Genomic DNA, 18126 nt, shown 5'->3' with positions numbered 1-18126 from the left:
CCTTCCCAGACCCGTTTGTTTTTAAGGACTGTTTCCCAGGCACTCTCTGAAGCAGTGTCCTGGACAAGCTCAAGTCCAAGGTACAGGTTTTGTTACTCCTTACTTCATTGAGAATCAAAAATCATTTTGTGGTCACTATGCCTAAGACAACCCCCGACCACCACATCTCCCACCAGCCCTTCCCTGTTCCTAAACGGCTTCCTCAGTGTATGGTGCAGTGTGTGCATAAGTCTTGGCAGAACTGGAAGGGATCACTTTCATTGTTGACAGTTAGTCATAAGTTATTGAAAGACTAATAAATGTCTTGCACTGAGACACTCCTGATAATGAAGGGAGTCATCCTAAGGTTTCCACCTACGTGAGGCCTAATTTCCAGGTCAGTTAATCTAATGAGACTCTCTTCATTGGCTTCCATGGCTATTGACTCTGGCCTGTGATCCAATGCTGAATTAAATTAAGCCTAAAAATTTAACTAACGTTCATAACCTTATGCTCCACAGTATCCTACAGAACAGAATTCTGTTTCCTTTGAGTTAGCTATTTGCTGTACTGCTGTTACATGTAACATTCCTCACTACTGTTTTCAAATAGAACTGGACGCAAAAAATTGCACCGAAAATCCTACAGTTATTGACTGAATGGACGGAGACTTTTCCTTACGATTTCCGAGATGAAAGAATGATGAGGAACTTAAAGGAGTTGGCACAAAGAATAGCCAGTGGGGATGAGGTAAGTTGTCTGCACACAGTTATTGGATAAAAAGGCATTCCTTTTACTGCTTTGATATTGCAGGTTTGTTGCTGTTAGTAGCATGGTATGGCCCTGGGTGGTTAAGCTAACTTACTGTGAAGGTGCTGGTAGGCAAAAAGTTCTATCTGGCACCTAGGCCTAGGAAGAAACCACACAGCATAAACAGATCTCTTTCGAAGTGTGGGCAAGGTTCTCCTCGTTCCTAAGCCCATAACATAATTCCATATTTTGCAGATTGGCACAATTTGGTGGATGTTAGCATTTGTCGTTTTAGTGATTCTGCCTGGAAGAAGCCAGCTAAAAAACCTGGAAGCCTTGCTTATCTGAGAAATCCCTATCCATGGTGATAATTTCTTCTATTTAGTTGGAATTAGTTTTGTTGGAATTGGGCCTTTGACCTGTAGGTCAATGGAAAAGTTAATAACAGGTTAGGGGGAAAGTTTCTAAAAGAAGACTAGACCAGGAAGAATTGTCTTGAGCTTACAGCATCAGCTATGGACTCAGAGGAGAGCTGTCACATCCCTTCCCTTAGGTGAAGCACACAAGGAAATCACTTGACCTTTTTCTAAGTCCCACTTTTCAGATGAAAGTTCCATGGAGGTATTATGAAATATTTTGATGCTTAACCGATGATTGTCTTTTAACTACTGAAACAAACTCAGCCAAAAGCCAAGGCTTATATTTACTTAGTGGAAAGGCAATTAGCAAGGTTTCAATAAAGCAGATCCTGTGTAGCTGGCATAATAGTAAGATTACAAAGGACACTGGAGTGGCATTTGGAAGAACTATAAACACAAAGAGCGATTGCTAAATGGCATCGTGTCTCCAGTGTTCCTCAGGGGCTGGTGTTCCTTATGTAAACTTTTGAATAAAGATATGGATGAGGCAGCAAACAGCACATTAACAAGCATGTAGGTAAGAGCTGGGAGGAGTTGAGTGCTGCCAAAGGCCTAGGAAGATCTTGAGAGGCTGTAAACAAGGATGGAAGAGAACAAACCTAAAGGGAATTTGAAAGCTGAAATACATTTTGATGTTGTGAAAGTGGGGAGGGATGAAAGAGGATGAGACAAGAGAGTGAGATGCAGTATGAAATACAAATGAAGAAGAGACTGAATTTGATGGGCAAGCTGAGAGCTGCTGCAAGATAGCTAGAGGGAGCTTTGGACAGTGAAGAGGCAATAGGTTTGCCTTCACTGTGGGGGTGCCAGGAGGCCTCTTTCCCTGTACAGTGCTCCTGTACTGTTGCTTTTTTTATAGGTACTCTTAATGGGAAGGTAGGAAACTGAAGTTCACTTCAAGAAAAAGTAGTAAGATTGAGGACTCACACCCACTTGAAAAATACCCATTGGCACGAAAAGAAAGAACTGTTTAGCCTGGAGGAAGTTGAGTTGGTGGATGCAAGAGTGAAATGAGATGAGTGAAGGGCTGCCTTCAGTGAAGTTTCTGGCTATACAGACAGTTTAAACAGTGAAATCATATACGGAGGGGAAAGACAGATGTACAAAACTGCTGCAAAATGAGCGCCAGAGAGCAATCTTACTCTGACAGAGAACTATAAATCTTTTCTAGTCTAGCTTTGAGGGGGTTTTGACTTTGAAGTTTCCTTCAGAAAGACAAAGAGAAAGCAAGCGCTGCAGTAAATTGATTTGTTTTATTGTGAACTGCTTGGAACAGTAAATGGCAATTTCCTTGACCTTGCTTTTCTACAGATTGCTTGGATTTGTGTGAGTCATAACCTTAAAGGATCCAAAGGAATCAATGTTTCCTATTCCTGTTCTCTATTGCTCTTCTACTTGTAGCTTCTTATTCCACTTCCTGAATTAGTGAACTCTGGTACTATTAAGAGCTGTCAGTAAGAGTCCACCTAAAATGGCTCACCATGCTAACATATTGCTCCTTCAAAAAAACATTTTTGGAAAAAGCTTGGGAGGGAAATGGCAAGTTCATCAGAATAAAGGAAACATTGCTGCCTTGGGCTGATCACACTGTAGTGTGCTGCCAATAGATTTTGGGTGATCCTTTTTGCAGCCACTGAGATGTTGCTTTAGTGGCTTTAGGGTGGTATGTGGAATGTGGGAGAGTAACCACCTTGGTTACACAGATCTGTCTGCTTAAGATTTGAGTCCTGCCTCTCCTTTGTCACTCCTGTTAACTTAAACTGCTACATGAAAAGGCCTGCAAAGGAGAGATAACAGAGAGATGGTTTTATCTTCTCCTTTTTCTCAGATTCACTGCAAGTTTTAACTCTGACTTTGGTGAAACTGGTCTTGATTTGCTCCAGAGAGAAGCAGGCCCTTTATTAATCACTGAATGGCCACATACTTTTTTCCTGTGGTCTTAAGCAGGAGAAGATGGAGCATTTTCATGTCTTGTGTTTTTTTCCTCCACTGGTTGGTGACACTTTTCAGGAAGTGGATTGTGCACATCTTTTCTGCTGTTCCTTGAGCTAACTGATTCAGTATTGAACCTGTGAGACAATCACTGTTTAAATCCTCACCTGGATTCCTTTGGGTCTGATGAAATGCTAATATTACAAATTCACACAGCAGAGCTTATCTTAAGTTGACAACAGGCATCGGCATCCATCTGTTTTGGTGTCATGCAGACTTTAATACTGTATTCTCACATTGTGAAAATGTCTCCTGATTGTTCAATGTCATGACAGATGTATCGGAAGAACGTTCAGCAGCTGCTCCAGAACCTGATCCGGAAGCTTGCTGCTGTCAGCCAGTATGAGGAAGTGCTTGCAAAAATTGATGCCACATCCACAGATCGCCTCACGGTTCTGAAGACCAAGCCCCAGTCCATCCAGAGGGACATAATCACAGTCTGCAACGATCCCTACGTGTTAGCTCAGCAGCTGACACACATAGAGCTTGTGAGTTGTTATGCTTCTAAGTATGATTTCATCCTTCCCCTCTGTTTGAAGTGCAGGTTAACGTGGGATATGACTTGGCTGCTTCTGTGCTTTGTTTAGGAGAGACTCAATTATATTGGACCAGAAGAATTTATCCAGGCGTTTGTGCAGAAGGATCCTTTGAATAATGACAAGGTAATTGGAACAGATCTGGAGCAACTCTGAAATACAGCATTTAACATCATGGAGCTCACTCAGGTGCACCATGAGCTGGAAGTGAGGTCCACCAATAAATGAGGACCAGTAGAATCAAGCTTTATAATGAAAAGGCTTTAGTATTCCTCTTAAACATTATGTTAACGCTTTTTTCTTTCTGGAGCTCCAGAACTCAGCCAAGAAATTGATTTTTTGAAAGAAAACCCACAAAACCACATTTGCCGCAGTCTACAGCTGGAAGAGGCTGAGTTTGGCTTTGGCATTACTCAGTTTCAACATCTGTTCTTCCTTTTAGTAAGCTGAACTCTTTGCAGCAAATTGGCAAGTGGGGCACTTTGCAGGTAGGGCATACATCACAAAAAGGGGACAGTGAGCTCTAGATCTATGTGAGATGAAGGGCAAAGATGCAGTGGTTTTAACTGACCGTGATAGAGTTGTCATCTCCTTGAGTGCTATTTGCAAGATGACTTTTTTTTTATGTTTTTCAAGTTGACATATGCTCTGTAAGTGAACTGTGCCAAAGTCAGTCTGTTAAAACTTGAATTAACTGTCCTCCTTAAAACTGACAAACAGAATAGAATGACACAGGTTTACAATTTGATGTTCAGTCAGATGGTCTCTGACAATGATTTTGTAGATAGAGGTCATTAAAACTGCTGTCTACCCCTTTTTAGGCAACCCTGAGTTGTGGTATGGGAATCATTGCAAGATGCTACAGAATAGCACTGGTCAGGAAAGGGAAAATCCAATCAAAATGATAGAGCTAATCTCCCAAAGTTAGGATGCAGTATGTCAACTTGTCATCCACAGCTGAACATAATGTGCCTGTGGATTGGCCTGGCCTCTGCTTTCTTTCTGCATGTGCAGAGAGCATAATGTTATGTTTCTGTATATTCCTGTGTGGAACAGGAGTAAGGACTGAAACAGTGTTCATATTCAAGAAAGCTTTAAGCAGATACTTGGCTTTGATTGTTTGCATAAGTCTATTCTAAGTCCTTAAAGCATCCTGGTAGGACTTTAAGCACGTGATGGGTTCCACGTGCCTGCTCAAGTGCTTTACTGGGCCAACAGCTCAGAAAGAATTTATACATGCTCACATGCTATCACTGCTGCTTTCCCTCCAAGGTTTTTGTCACTTTGGGTAAATGACTTATTCCCGGTTGTTTGACAATGTCTGGGAATGGCAAGGTAGAAAGCCAAAAGGTCTCTCAGGGAAAAGACAAAAACTGCACTAAAAGTTGCTATTTTTGTTCTGTCTGTAGAGCTGCTATGGAGATCAAAAGAAGACTCGGAATCTCGAAGCCTATGTGGAATGGTTTAACAGGCTCAGTTACTTGGTTGCAACAGAAATCTGTATGGTGAGCAAGGACTTGTGCTGAAAGATTTTGTTTAGTCTAGTTATCTAAAACCGTGAAGCCTTTTCAGGATTGGTACCTTTTGGACTTTTCATTCTCTCATCTCTGTACTTTTTCACATTTGGATGAAGTCAGCACACGTCTGAAGAGGAAATAAGTTCAGTGTTTTCAGCACTGTACTGGTGTCTCAGCCTTGTTCCTGTGGCACAGTGGCCATGTTATGCTGGGTTAGCCCTTCTTGGTACAGGAGTGCATCTGGCCTGCAGTTCTCTCCCTTGTGAATGGACCCTCTTCCCTGTTCTTCTGTTCTTCATATCCTTCTTCTTAGCAGAGCCTCTTTGCCTCTTGTCCTTGCTCTCTACCTGGCTGGCATCTGGATTGTCTTTGCTGTCCAGAATGCTTTTGAACACAATAGTGTGAGTTCCTCTACATGTAAAGAATAGTGTGAGGCTGTGGCACATGTGGAAAAGACTTTTAACAGGGGTGTTGTTTCTTTTGGGGATGTGTCAGAGTGCTCTGTTTCCTGCTGAGCATAACACTGTAATGGCATCTCTTGCAGCATGTGAAGAAGAAGCACAGAGCAAGAGTGATAGAATATTTCATCGATGTGGCACGGGAATGTTTCAACATTGGCAACTTTAACTCCTTAATGGCTATTATTTGTAAGTATGTGTACTGAGATATTGTGTCCCTGTTTGAATCTGGATAAAGGAAGCACAGTGCTTTACACAAAAGTCTGCTGCTTGGCTTGGTCAGCAGCGTGAAGTTGGGAGGGAAAGTGGTGGAGAATTGCTCAACACTGATGTAATGCCATGTAGTATAAATTACTCAAAACCAAAGTTTTCATTGCAACTGTTGAGAGATCTAAATCCCCACTTTTTAAAATCAACTTCAGGGCTAAATTGCAATGGTAACTTTTCCTGTAATATGGAAAATTGATTTCTTCCATAATTTCTATCATACCATAAATATCCTAGTGGTTTAAAAATTTCACAGCTCTTTACATCTAATAGGAAAATATTGGGAATATTTGTTTTAATTTGAAATGCAAAAACTTCATAGTTATGTGTCATTTTCAATGAAGCATGTAAGAGATAGTGTTTTGAACACTCATTTGAATTTGCCTACTGTATATTCATGTTTTATCAAATCCATATTAAATAATATCATAGCATTTTTTCATATCTTTCATTCTATAAAAGGTGTAGATTTTGTTTCCAAGCTTGTTTTGGAATCTAAAGAAAACAATGAGTTCAATTTCTTGAGTAGCTCTGTTAAATATTTGTTATTGTTAATAGGTCCTCTGCTTTAGAAATACCTGCTAGTCCTAGCTACTTGAAAGATTTTTTTTCCAATAATACTCCAACAATCTTTTTCTCTTACATCAAGCTGGGATGAATATGAGTCCTGTGTCTCGATTAAAGAAAACCTGGGCTAAAGTGAAGACTGCCAAATTTGATATTCTTGAGGTAAGTTTGGACAGGGGACTATTAATAGCATTTTACTTTTAACTGCTCTAAAATACAAGTTTGGCTTCATTATGACGTTTAATTCTGTATATTTGTGCTGTTAATGGAAGTTCTAGAAGACATAATAAGAATTGTCCAGATGACTTCTGCTGTGTTGATTTGGAAGAAAGAAATTGAAGTTTGTTTGTTTAGGTTTTTTAATTTCCAAACCCACCTCCTAAGAATTATGAAAAAAAAAAAAAAAATAGGTAAGCCCTTTAAAGGGAGATATATTTGAGAGAGATTGTGTAGACTGACCTTATGCAGTTCTGCCTTTGAAAATCAAGTTGAGCTGTAAGGCAGCTGCCTTGCACTTTCAGAGGGATTTGTCCTGAATTAATCGATTGACACTTACCTTCAGGTGGTAGAGAACTCGGTCAAAGATCATGTAGGTGCAGCACTGTACGTGTTTGTGATTTACCCAAGAGATTATTTGCCAGCTACCTAATTATCCTGCTGTAAATGACAATCAGTTAATTCAGGTTATTTATTAGTAAGGTAATGTAATGTTTTGTACTTGACGCAAGCATGAAATATTTATTAATATCATCAGGAGATCGGACTTGTGTTCTGGCAACAGATTAAAACTGGGTCACTGCAGCCACCTCACGCTCCCTTCCCCCACCCTTGGGTGGAAAATAACCTTCCTTGCTTGTTAAGGGTGGCTGCACAGCTCAGGGTTACAGCCCTATTTCCTTTGACCTGATTATGCAGGTTGGACTTTGCTGGTTAGGGTCATGCTTTGTGAGCCATGTAGTCATCCCAGTCATCAAGGTGAGCAGTGGAGCAGTGAGGTGGGGGCACTACCAGCTTTAGGTGTCTGATCTTGTTTTGCCATTGCAAATGGATCAGCTCTGAGAAACCTGCATATTAGGAAGAAGAGAATATTCATGCTCTAACCCATTGTTTTCTTTATTTCATCGTTTTGACTTTTGAATTAGAATTGGGCTACCTTCTTTTTTGAGAGAGAGAGAAAGGAGGTCCATGAAGCTGCCTTTTCTTTCCTGCCCCTGACTTGTACTGGATCCCTTGTTGTGCTGAGTGAATATTTTTTAAAATAAAATTCTCTTCTGATCAAATGAACAGATAAAGAGATACCATAGTCCTCCAAAAAGCTGTACTGGGGGTGCTGTTCAGAAGACCTTTCCCTTTTTTTAAAATAGTTGCTCAATTGAAAAAGGATTGTCTGTGGTGATACCACTATCTCATTATTTAAATTCCTTCATGCCTTGTAGCATCAGATGGACCCTTCCAGCAATTTTTATAATTACCGAACTGCTCTGCGTGGAGCCACTCAGAGGTCCCTGACAGCTCATAGCAACAGAGAGAAGGTATGTTTACAAAGGACTTGGCAGGAGGAAAAATAAAAGGTGCTTGCTACGTTGTGTGGTAAACTTTTATCCTGGAAATCTGACTTTAAACGACTCTGCCTCTGGTGGGGTTGTAAAAAGCCTCTTAGGGCTGCCAGTCCAGTTCAGTGCTGACAGAGCTGCAGACATTAAATGGTTGCTTTGATTGTTTAAATAAAGTAAGTATAGTGCCTCAGCTCTTTTTTTTTCTTTTTGACAGAGAACTGTATCTCACAAACCAGTAAAACAGATGGAAAGGCTAAGGACTGAAATGAGGTTGCTAGCAATTTGTTCTTATATAGCTGCTACTTGTGCTAAATTTTAAGCGATTTATGGTTTAGGGTGGAAAATACTTTAAAACTTGCTCAGAAAAGGTTTTCTGAAACTCAAATCTAGACAGAGCTGTGGAATCCCCTTCCTGTGTTACAGTCTTCAGATGAACTTTAAATATACTCTGGAGTTTTTTAGTGAGAATGGTGACATTAATCTGGTGTTTGTGCAATGCACTGGGTTAAAATCCACCTTCCAGATTCAAGGGTGACTGTGAACTATACATTAATAGAGGTGGTACTTTTTTTTAGTCTTAAAATGAATTAGCTTTTGAGAAATAAACTCTATTTTGTCATACATTAATGCAGAATCTCAGCTGTAGTTCTTATGGAAAGGAACCAAATAGCTTCCTAGCTGCTCTCCACTTAGAAGCAGTTGCTCATCAACTGCTTATCATATTAGGACTGTTTTTAATAAATCTGATCTTATTGCTCATAGAGTGAACTACCAGGGAGATGAAGCAAATCCATGTGCTCTCAGCTATAGTGCTATAGTGTTGTTATACAGGGAATTTTTTTCTGACTCCTAAGGATCTGTTCAAATATCACTCAAAGTACCAGAAGTTTAAGATGCTTACTTCTTTTCAGAGAAAAGTGAGTTTTAAGGCTTCAAAGAAAGAACTTACAGCTATTGACAAACTGCAGTGAAGTCTTCCATGGAAATAGTGATAAGGGGTATTTGTTTTTTCCTCAGTTGTAAGAAGGAGGTGCAGCTGTGAAAATTTTAGTAGGATGAAAATTAAAATAGAACCACTTTAAGAATGTGAGAATGTTCCAGCGTTCTCCAAAGAAAAACACTTTGATTTATTCAGTTGGCAGGAAATGCTTCATTTTAAGCCAATGAGTACCAAAGTTCAATTTCTTGCATGAGCTCAGGGAGTTGTAGTTCAAAAACCATTTGTGCTGCTAGCCCCATATTTTCCCTGCTGTGCTTTAATGCATCTTCCCTCGTTTACCAAGCACATCCTGTCAAGAGGGAAAGCTACACTACGAGATACCCTGCGGGGATTACATGTCAGAAGTAGGCACCTCTGAGCATTTATCTGCTGGAATCTGCAAGGAAGAATGAAAAAATGAAAGCAAGAGGGACGTGACATAGAAACAAAATGTTAGGCATATTGTTGTTGTAAACACGTCTCATAGCCACAGCTGACAAGCAGTGAAGTGCTAACGGGTGCTTTGGTTGTGATCTTGAGGGAGCCACGTTGCCAAGAGGAGTTCAAGTTAATGGAAGCAGTTTGGCACAGAGATGAAAGTAAAACTATAGGGATTAGCTTGCCATTTAAGGGAGGACTTTGTGAAGAGACATCATGTATTTTAAAATGTAGTGAATGCAAAATTTTTATGTGGTGAGAGAGAGATATATCGCAGAGATCTTAGTCCTTTGGTATTTTGCTTATCTTTTGTACCACCCGGCTTCCTTTTGTTTTTCTCTGTAGAGCATTCATTATGTCTTGTTTCAGGACCAGACTGAGAATAACACTGTTCTTTCCTTAGATCGTGATACCTTTCTTCAGCCTCTTGATCAAAGATATTTACTTCCTCAATGAGGGTTGTGCCAATCGTCTTCCAAATGGTCATGTCAATTTTGAAGTAAGTAGAGCACTGGGTGGGGTATTGATAGAGGGCCAGCCCCTTTAACAGAAAACTGAATCATACCACGGTCCAACTTCTGCTGGATTCTGGGAAGAGCAAAATTAGACTGGAATTTGAGTATATCTGTTATTTCTCAGAGGAGCTGGGACATAAGTCAGAAAGAAGCAGGGTTTTTTGAAGATTGTCTATAGAAACTTTCAATATTCATTAATTTTTAGTGGAGAAAAGAGTCAGAACTTTTTCCCAGTGCTCAAATTCATCTCAATGTTTCAATTCACAAGTTTATTATGCTTAATGACAAAATCATTCAAATTAGTATTTTAGAGCTTATTTTTTAAATGCTCATATAAAAGGTGAGTTCTTTCTTTGACAGGATATGTAGGCAGTATTTTCATACATGTAAGTCAGAGATTGTCTCTGAAGAAACATGTGATAGAGCAGCAGTGAAGGAGTCTCTTGTCTTCCAGTAGATCTGCCTCTGATTTCATGCTTGTTACCCAACAGTGTGGATTACCCAGTGCTTTGTTTTCTGGTACTTTCAGTTTTTAAGAAGCCTGGATCATTCAAACAAAATTACAGTGCATTTGACTTGTAGTCATTGACCTGAATTATCCTGATTCTAAAGCTTGGCTGTGCGATAATCTGGAATGTCCTTTTGCTCAAGGAATCCATGTGCACTTGAGGCATGTTAAACTTAAATTGAAAGAGTTTATCAATGAATGACATCAACACACTACATGGAGAGGGTTTATTTTTGGCATAAATTTCCAGCAAGAAAATAGAGCATTTCAGATTAGCTAAGTAACAAAAAGCATCTGGATTTTGAAATGTCAGTATTAAGCGTCTAGAGACTTCTGATGTGAAAATCACTAAGTATTTTATTGCAAAACATAAAGCATGAGCATCATCGAAGTTAAAGGTTGGCATAAGAAGTGTTACCAGCTCCTTGAAAAGAAACTAAGTGCAGTTCCTGATCTGCTATATTTGTATTCATAAATAACAGCAATTTTACCAAGGTGAAAGAGTGGGAAGTTAGAGCAGTTTGAAACATGAACACAAAAGTTAGAAACTGAGTTGTTGAGTCAGATCATTTTCAATTCTATCTTAAAACCTGGGGACAGTCCAAGGCTTAGACTCAAAACCAAGATCTCTCTCTCTTTTTGAAAAAGTGTTCAAAGCAGTTCAACATATAGCACCTCTTCTGTTTTCTATTCCGACAGAAATTTTGGGAGTTGGCAAAACAAGTCAGTGAATTTATGACATGGAAGCAGGTGGAGTGTCCTTTTGAAAGGGATTGGAAGATTCTGCAGTACTTGCTTACTGTCCCAGTCTTCAGTGATGATGGTAAGGAGCTCTGGACTTCCTGCAGGTCTGATGTCACTGGCCACTGCTTAATCTCTTTCCACGTTAAGTTGTGGCTTCCTCACAGTAAAGAGTTTGTCCTGAGACATCTCTGTCTGGCAAGTAAACAACCCTTCCCCCTTACAAATGGGAGAGAAGATAAGATTTTTCTTTTATATGCATGTGGTCTGTGATAGCCAACATTGTCCTTTTCTCTGAAATGGAATGAAAAAAAATAGTGTGGTCCCTCTAAATGCCATATGAAATGTATTTATATGAATTTTCAGGATATTTTGCACTAAAGAGTGCTGCTTGAGAAAGAAAAGAGGGACTTCACTGGTTACTTACAAAGCAACGTGTCCCTGGGCTCAATTTTTTTTTCCATTTGAGTGCTTTCTTCTACTCATGCATTTGAGTTTTCACTAGTTGTTTTTTTGCCCCCTCAGGGTAGTCTTTGTTGTCATGCACAGTTTGTTAGTATCGTCTGGGCGCAATTATAGGCAATGCTGTACTTCCTAATGGGATTCTGGAGCCCTAATCTGGGAGATGGATAATACATGCCTGCTTCATTTAACTCAGTCCACTTTTCAGGGAGAGCAAATTTTAAAATGCCAGTAGGCCTAACATAATGTATTTGCTTCTGATTGCAGCACTTTACTTGGCTTCCTACGAAAGCGAAAGTCCCGAGAATCACATTGAAAAGGACAGATGGAAGACACTGAGGTTTGTGTCAGAGGTTACCCGGATCAATAAACAAACAGAATGGGATACAGAGCAAGCATCAAACAGTTAAAACCAAATGGCACACTACGTGTTTCAACAGATGGAGCACAGTATCATTGTAAATCCCCCCCTCCAATCTGGGACTCTTGGAAAAATATAGAACAATCGGTCTTTATCTTAAACCCTCTCAGTCCTCCTTTCCCTCAGGAAATGGGAATTTGAATAAGCAATTTTGTGTCTTAATTTCTTGTGTTACTCAGTGTAGGAAAAAAATATTTTCTAAACTCCAAGAAACCTCCACCCCCTTACAAGTACAATACAGAGCACTCTGGTTTCCAAGCAGATGTTTTCGCAGCAACTGCCTCCCTTTATGCACCAGCCTTTCAGACAGGGCTGAGGTTTGCACAAAGATCACTCTGGGCCAAATGCATTCATAAAACCACTTAACAATTTAGAGTCCAGGCCGGGAAAAACAAATTTCATCAAAATCTTATTTATGGCTTTTCTTCTACTGCCGGTTGAATATAGCCTCATCACATCTTTCATTTTTACTAGCTATGGAAGGATGCATGAACCATTATGACATTGTTTTAGACCATGCTTTGCCATTTGAATTTTAATTTCTCCTTTTTTTCTTTAAGTTGAATTCATGGCAGCAGAGAAAACTAATCAGGTGCACAAATAGATGCAGAATTAAGCAGGTGTAGGAACAGTCTGTGTTTTCCCCCCTAAGCCATACCTCCACTTTACTCTTAAGACTGATGATGTGCCAAGGAACTGGCCGTTAGTCAGGTGTTCTTGTCACCGTTGCAGGCAGCTGGTGTGTGAACATCTAGAGGTACCCATGGATATAACATCCCAACTCTTACATTCTGCAACACTGCAAAGAGACACCACACACCACAACCCTAAGGATTCTCCTTAGGCCATGTTGGTTTTTCCTGGAATATCACGAGGGGACGTAACGATTGCATTTGATTAATTCCACTTATTTTGAGGAGGAGACAGAAAGTTACTCACATCAGGGCACAGACAACTCCATGTTACACAAGGTGGCAAGGTGAAAATCTGCAGTAACACAAATCTTGGCTTCACAGGATCCTTTTCGTAGGCACTCCGAAGCTGTCTGAGAGGATTTACATCATTCTGATGATTGTCTTTACCTATTTACATTTCCCTCTCCCTTTCAGGTCAGCGCTTCTGGGCAGAGTCTAGTGCACAAGATGTCTGGTGTTGCTGCATTATGTGGATTACCAAGGGGCATGGCTTGGTTTATTCTTCTGTGTGCTGAGTGGCATTCGAAGTGATGAACAATGTGCAGTCAGTTGCGATGTTGTGTCAGCAACGGTGAAAGAAGTTTACTCAAGAACAAACAGGCAGCTTCTCACATCTGACAGATGAGATAAAATCACAGCCCCCTCAGCTGTGATTCAGGCTTAAGTATTGATTGAGAACAGTGCTGACAGAATCCTTTGAAGATCTCAGACGCCGCCTATGAATCATTTCACACCTGGATGAAATATTCTTCCTTTTTTGCTGCAGCTTGCTGCTATGAGGACTCTGCAGAGTTTGCAGCAGATTACAAAGGGGAAATAGTCACCATTCCTTTCAGTGAAACCCAAGCCTGCATTCAAAAGCTCCCATTCCTAATAAGCTGAATATAGCCCAGAAGTTTGCCTGATTGGGATTGCTGAGAAGGAAAAGGACTGGACACAACAAATTGGCTGCTGAGGAGAGTTTCTCTCCACCACTATAATAGTGGCTGTGGTTTTTTTCTTTTACCAATATGTTTTTGAGTTGGCTGCTGGTAGGCAAACTCATTATTATTGTAAGTTATTTAAAAAAATATATAGTAATAAAAATCAAGGCTGTGGTAGAAAATACACCTGCTATAAAAATATAGGACCTATGTAGCTCTACAACTTCTAGAGAGGTTTTTACTTTTGTTCACTTCTTTACAACTAACCACTACATGTTACAGACATTCTTATTTTTACTGTATGGTTTTGTTACTCTAATTTTCCATACTTGACCTTCTTCTTGTATTAGGTTGAACAAACTTGACTTTTCTAGAATAGTCTTTGAGAAACTGGTGTACAAACTGCATTGAAATATGAAAGTATGTTTTTATTAAGTAATTTTTGTAACTGCTTTTTTTCGGAAAGGCTAACAATGGAGAACACAATCCACTTTGACTGAAAGAGCAAGATGCCAAAAAGAAAAAAAGAGGCTTTTTCTCAAATACAGCTATGAACAAAAGAGTATTCCTGTGTATTTGCTTTAGGGATTATGTTTATGACTGTGAATTAGTCCACTGTGTTACACACCTAATAAGTTTTTAGTAGCTCTGAATACTTGGTCACTCTATCTATCCTAGGAGGAACTGATGGGAAAAAAACCCCAAACATGTAGCTGTTGATCACCCTGGATGCCAAATCAATAAGCAAGAGTACATACTTGGCAAAAAAAAAAATATTTGCAATTATTCTGCCACAGTTATTTAAAAGAAAAAAAAGAATAAATATATATATTTGTTGCACTGCATCTCTTGAGTTTTCAGATAAGCTGGTTTTTATGTTCTGTCCCTGACTTTTCAGGCAAGTATTTTAATTCTGAGTTCTGTAAGAACTGCTGAAGCAGCCTTCATCAACGAGGATACTGTCCTTAACTACGGCCTGTTTGCTGGTACAAGGTGCTGGAAGTTACATATTCCATAGGGACCATCACCAGGGCCTCGAGCCCTGCCAGTGGAGAAGGATTCCTTTCCTTCTCTCCCATTCATGGAGTTAGGGTGAAGGAGAAAGAAGAAGCTAACTCTTTGAAAGGAGAAGACTGCTTCTGCAGTTCACAGACTGGCCTCCCAGCTTCCATCAGGTGAGGTCTTTCCCATCTTCCCCTCTACGTCCTTCCCCTCTTGTTGAGGCTTATAGACAAGGCTTAGTTTATGTACAAATGTGGGGAAAATCAAGGCTGTGGTAGAAAATACACCTGCTATAAAAATATAGGACCTGTTTAGCTCTACAGCTTCTAGGGAGGTTTTTACTTTTGTTCACTTCTTTACAACTAACCACTACATGTTACGGATGTTCTTATTTTTACTGTATGGTTTTGTTACTCTAATTTTCCATACTTGACCTTATTTATGCAGTTGGATTGAAGCCCTTGTAAATAAAAGGAGAAATAGCACTACTCAGCCTCCGTCCAGAGAGTGGGCTTTGTGTTTTTTGTGGGCCAGAAAAGGGAGCACAAAGAGGAGCTTTGGTACAGAGAGAGCTCAAGGTATGGAAAGGTGGCTGCTGCCATGGCACAGAAGATCAGCAGCAGGTGCAGGAGCCTGTGACTGGTGCTTGAAAGGGGAATGCCTCAGGCAAGCCTGTAGCCATTATTGAACTCTGTGTTTGATGTTAAAATCACTGTGCCCTCTGCTACATCATTGGATGCAGCCACTGTGCTGAGTTTTAATTTTGAACATCCAGAGCTACTGTCAGACTGTTTAACCACTGGCTTGGAAACAGCCATTCCCATCTGTCTATAGCAAATAAGAGAAAAAATGACTGATTCTTCTGTGGTCAACCAGCTCCTAAAAGAAACATCACAAACTCTCTGAAATGAGGAGTTCCAAGAACTCATTAATTCTACAAGCTGAGTGTTCAGACACAACTGAAAATCCCAGCTCAACGCTGACAGATGCTCAGTGCTTCATGGGGACTAAAGCAACATCAATGTCTCCTGTATAAATGGCTCAAACTTTACTTATTTCTTTGTGGTGCACTTTTTTCTTTTTTGGTGCAGAGACAAAAACTCTGTTTTATGGATCCTTGTGAACCAATGTGTTCCAAAGTGTCTAGATGTCTGACTGAGCCTGCAAGAATAGTACCTGTCATTATCATCCAGCTATTTCCCTTTTCTCCTATTTGGAAAAATCTTCGTGGCATTATCAGGGAAAGAATAATCAGTTGCATGCAAAAATGTGCAAAAGCCTATTTACAACTGTCATCTCTAAAAGAGCAAGCAAGAACCTATGCCTCAACGAGGGTATTTTGTGTTTGGCATGGTGGTTTTTGTGAACCTTCCCAGACAGACTTCTTGACAGAGCCGAAACTGGCTCTTGATCGAGCACTAAAAAGAACTTTTTTTTTTGGCTAATAGGCAAAATGTTGTTCACTACAAGACTTCTGTTATTCTAGGGAATATTCCCTGTCATTCTGGGAGGCTTTCCTTGTACTAGTTGTGTGTAGCAGGCTCCTTTGTGGGCTTCTTGCAGTATTTCTGCTGGAAAAGAACAGACTTTTTGTAGTGCACCAGTGTCTGTTTTTTCTCTCAGCTCCTCTGTCTCATCTTGGTCATGCTGAGCAGATTTTTCCCACATAAAGGGGAAAGTTAATCCCTTAGAGATGCATTCCCTCACAGCTGCCTCTGTTCTGCTGCTGTCAGTCAGATCCAGATAGGCTGCTTCTACCAAGCAGCTGTATCCTGTGCTTGATGCTCGTGGGGTCCTGTGTCATCAGTTGTTTTTTTATCTTGAGAACATGGCTGGAAAGGATATTTACAACTTTACTGTGGTTAGTCATGTGCTAAGCTGACACTTCACACTCAAAAATTGATCAGTGAGCTTAGAAGTGAGAGTTTAGCACCAGAAAGGGTGACACCAACTGACACTTTGTCATTATGCTGCATTAAGTTCTTGTGGAATATGGTTTTTTCTTTCTCCTTTATTAGAAAGTTTTAGCTATAGTGTGACCCAAAAAGATGTCTCATCATAAGCCAAGTACACTGTCCTTCCTTCATGGAGATTGCTTTTCAGGAAGAAAAATGTAAAAGATAATGTGAGTAAAGCAGCTGTTTTTCATCAGTTATTTATGTGGCCAAAGTGGTCTAAGTGCCAGTGATGCTCTGAGGCAGGATTTCCTGCTTTCTGGTAGTGTTTTTCTCCCCTATCTTGTGAAGTCCAGAAGTTGGAAGGGGAAGTGGTTGTTAGGTGCTCCAGAGAGCAATAAACCAAACAAAATGGTGTTACAGCAGGATCCTCTGCAGGCCCCAAAATTGGGTCAAGTGGTCAAAAGATTAAATAACTTTCCTTGGAAAGAACCAGCAAGCCATTAACCAGTCCTTATTGTCTGATAACTCAGTAGCATTGACATGTAGAATGCCTCACTGATTTTCAAATGTGTTCTTCTTGGGTGAATGTTGTATATAGAAGACCATCACAAAGAGCTGTGTTTGAAGGTTCAAGGTTACTAGTGATCCAGAACAGTGTGAATGATGGGGGCAAAGTTGTTCAAAGCAGCTCATCATGTCAGTCAAACAGATCGACCCCATTTTTATGATGATCCATCTATTGATAATGCTGCTTTTAGTGACAGAATTATGTTTTGAAGCTACTGTGGGAGGCATTAAAGCTACCACCATGATACTTTGTTTTCTGTTTAACCATAAAGGTATTGACACACTGGGACAGCTTTTTTATTTCTATTTATGTGTACAACTGTGATAGTAGGATAGAAGGTTTACTATTTTTTCAGTAATAGAGAAACATGTTTTCTTTGCTGCATCTTTCAGAAACCGTTTTCCACATTTAAGTGTATTAAAGTCCGTATTTACTCATGTCTATACAAATTTCCATAGAAGCATAATTAATTGGATTATTTAAGTGCTGCTTTTCTTCACAAAGAATAAAACTCTTTCCTTTTTATTAAATGCCTCGCAAAATAATAGTTACATAATATTTTGTGAAGAGTATCAGTTTTATATTTAGCTGGTTTTCAGTAATTATTTGTGAATATAGTAATGAAATTAATGTATCAGAGGCCTGGTTTGTTTTAAACAACTGCTTCAGTGATATCTGAGGTTGGTATCCCAGGGGTGTACTTCAGTTGCCTGCAGGCAGAGCAGGAGTTCAGGTGTCTTGGGGTGTTAGGTACTCTTGTGATGGGTAGGCTTGGCCCAGGAGCTACAGGAGACCCAGATCCTTCCAGGGGAGCTACAGGGAGAAACCCTCTATATGTCTTGAAGAGGCAAAAGGGGCCTAGAGGGCAAAGTCTGGTCATGGGCAATTACAGGCACCTACTGGCAGCACACAGAATATTTCAGGCAAGATTCTCA

At 40.0% G+C, this 18126-nt stretch overlaps 1 protein-coding gene across 3 annotated transcripts in view; it reads left to right on the top strand.

The window, feature by feature from the left end:
* RASGEF1B (RasGEF domain family member 1B) overlaps positions 1 to 15217 on the top strand; it is a 33201-nt gene extending 17984 nt beyond the window's left edge. For 2 of the 3 annotated variants that reach the window (XM_051768070.1, XM_051768071.1), the window contains exons 4-13: positions 592 to 729; positions 3416 to 3628; positions 3728 to 3802; positions 5086 to 5181; positions 5738 to 5840; positions 6568 to 6647; positions 7922 to 8017; positions 9862 to 9957; positions 11181 to 11304; positions 11952 to 13208. In XM_051768070.1, coding sequence (XP_051624030.1) covers positions 592 to 729; positions 3416 to 3628; positions 3728 to 3802; positions 5086 to 5181; positions 5738 to 5840; positions 6568 to 6647; positions 7922 to 8017; positions 9862 to 9957; positions 11181 to 11304; positions 11952 to 12094 — 1164 coding nt within the window. In that variant the 3' untranslated portion in view covers positions 12095 to 13208. The other variant, XM_051768072.1, reaches the window with a different exon arrangement.
* The last annotated feature ends 2909 nt before the right edge of the window (positions 15218 to 18126 follow it).

The sequence above is a fragment of the Manacus candei genome, unplaced genomic scaffold (genome assembly GCF_025592945.1).
Source record: "Manacus candei isolate 608988 ecotype Guabito, Panama unplaced genomic scaffold, ASM2559294v1 h1tg000092l, whole genome shotgun sequence".
In the NCBI taxonomy this organism is placed as follows: domain Eukaryota; kingdom Metazoa; phylum Chordata; class Aves; order Passeriformes; family Pipridae; genus Manacus; species Manacus candei.
Note: the sequence above shows the minus strand (reverse complement) of the source record. Positions and strands in the feature narration are given on the sequence as shown.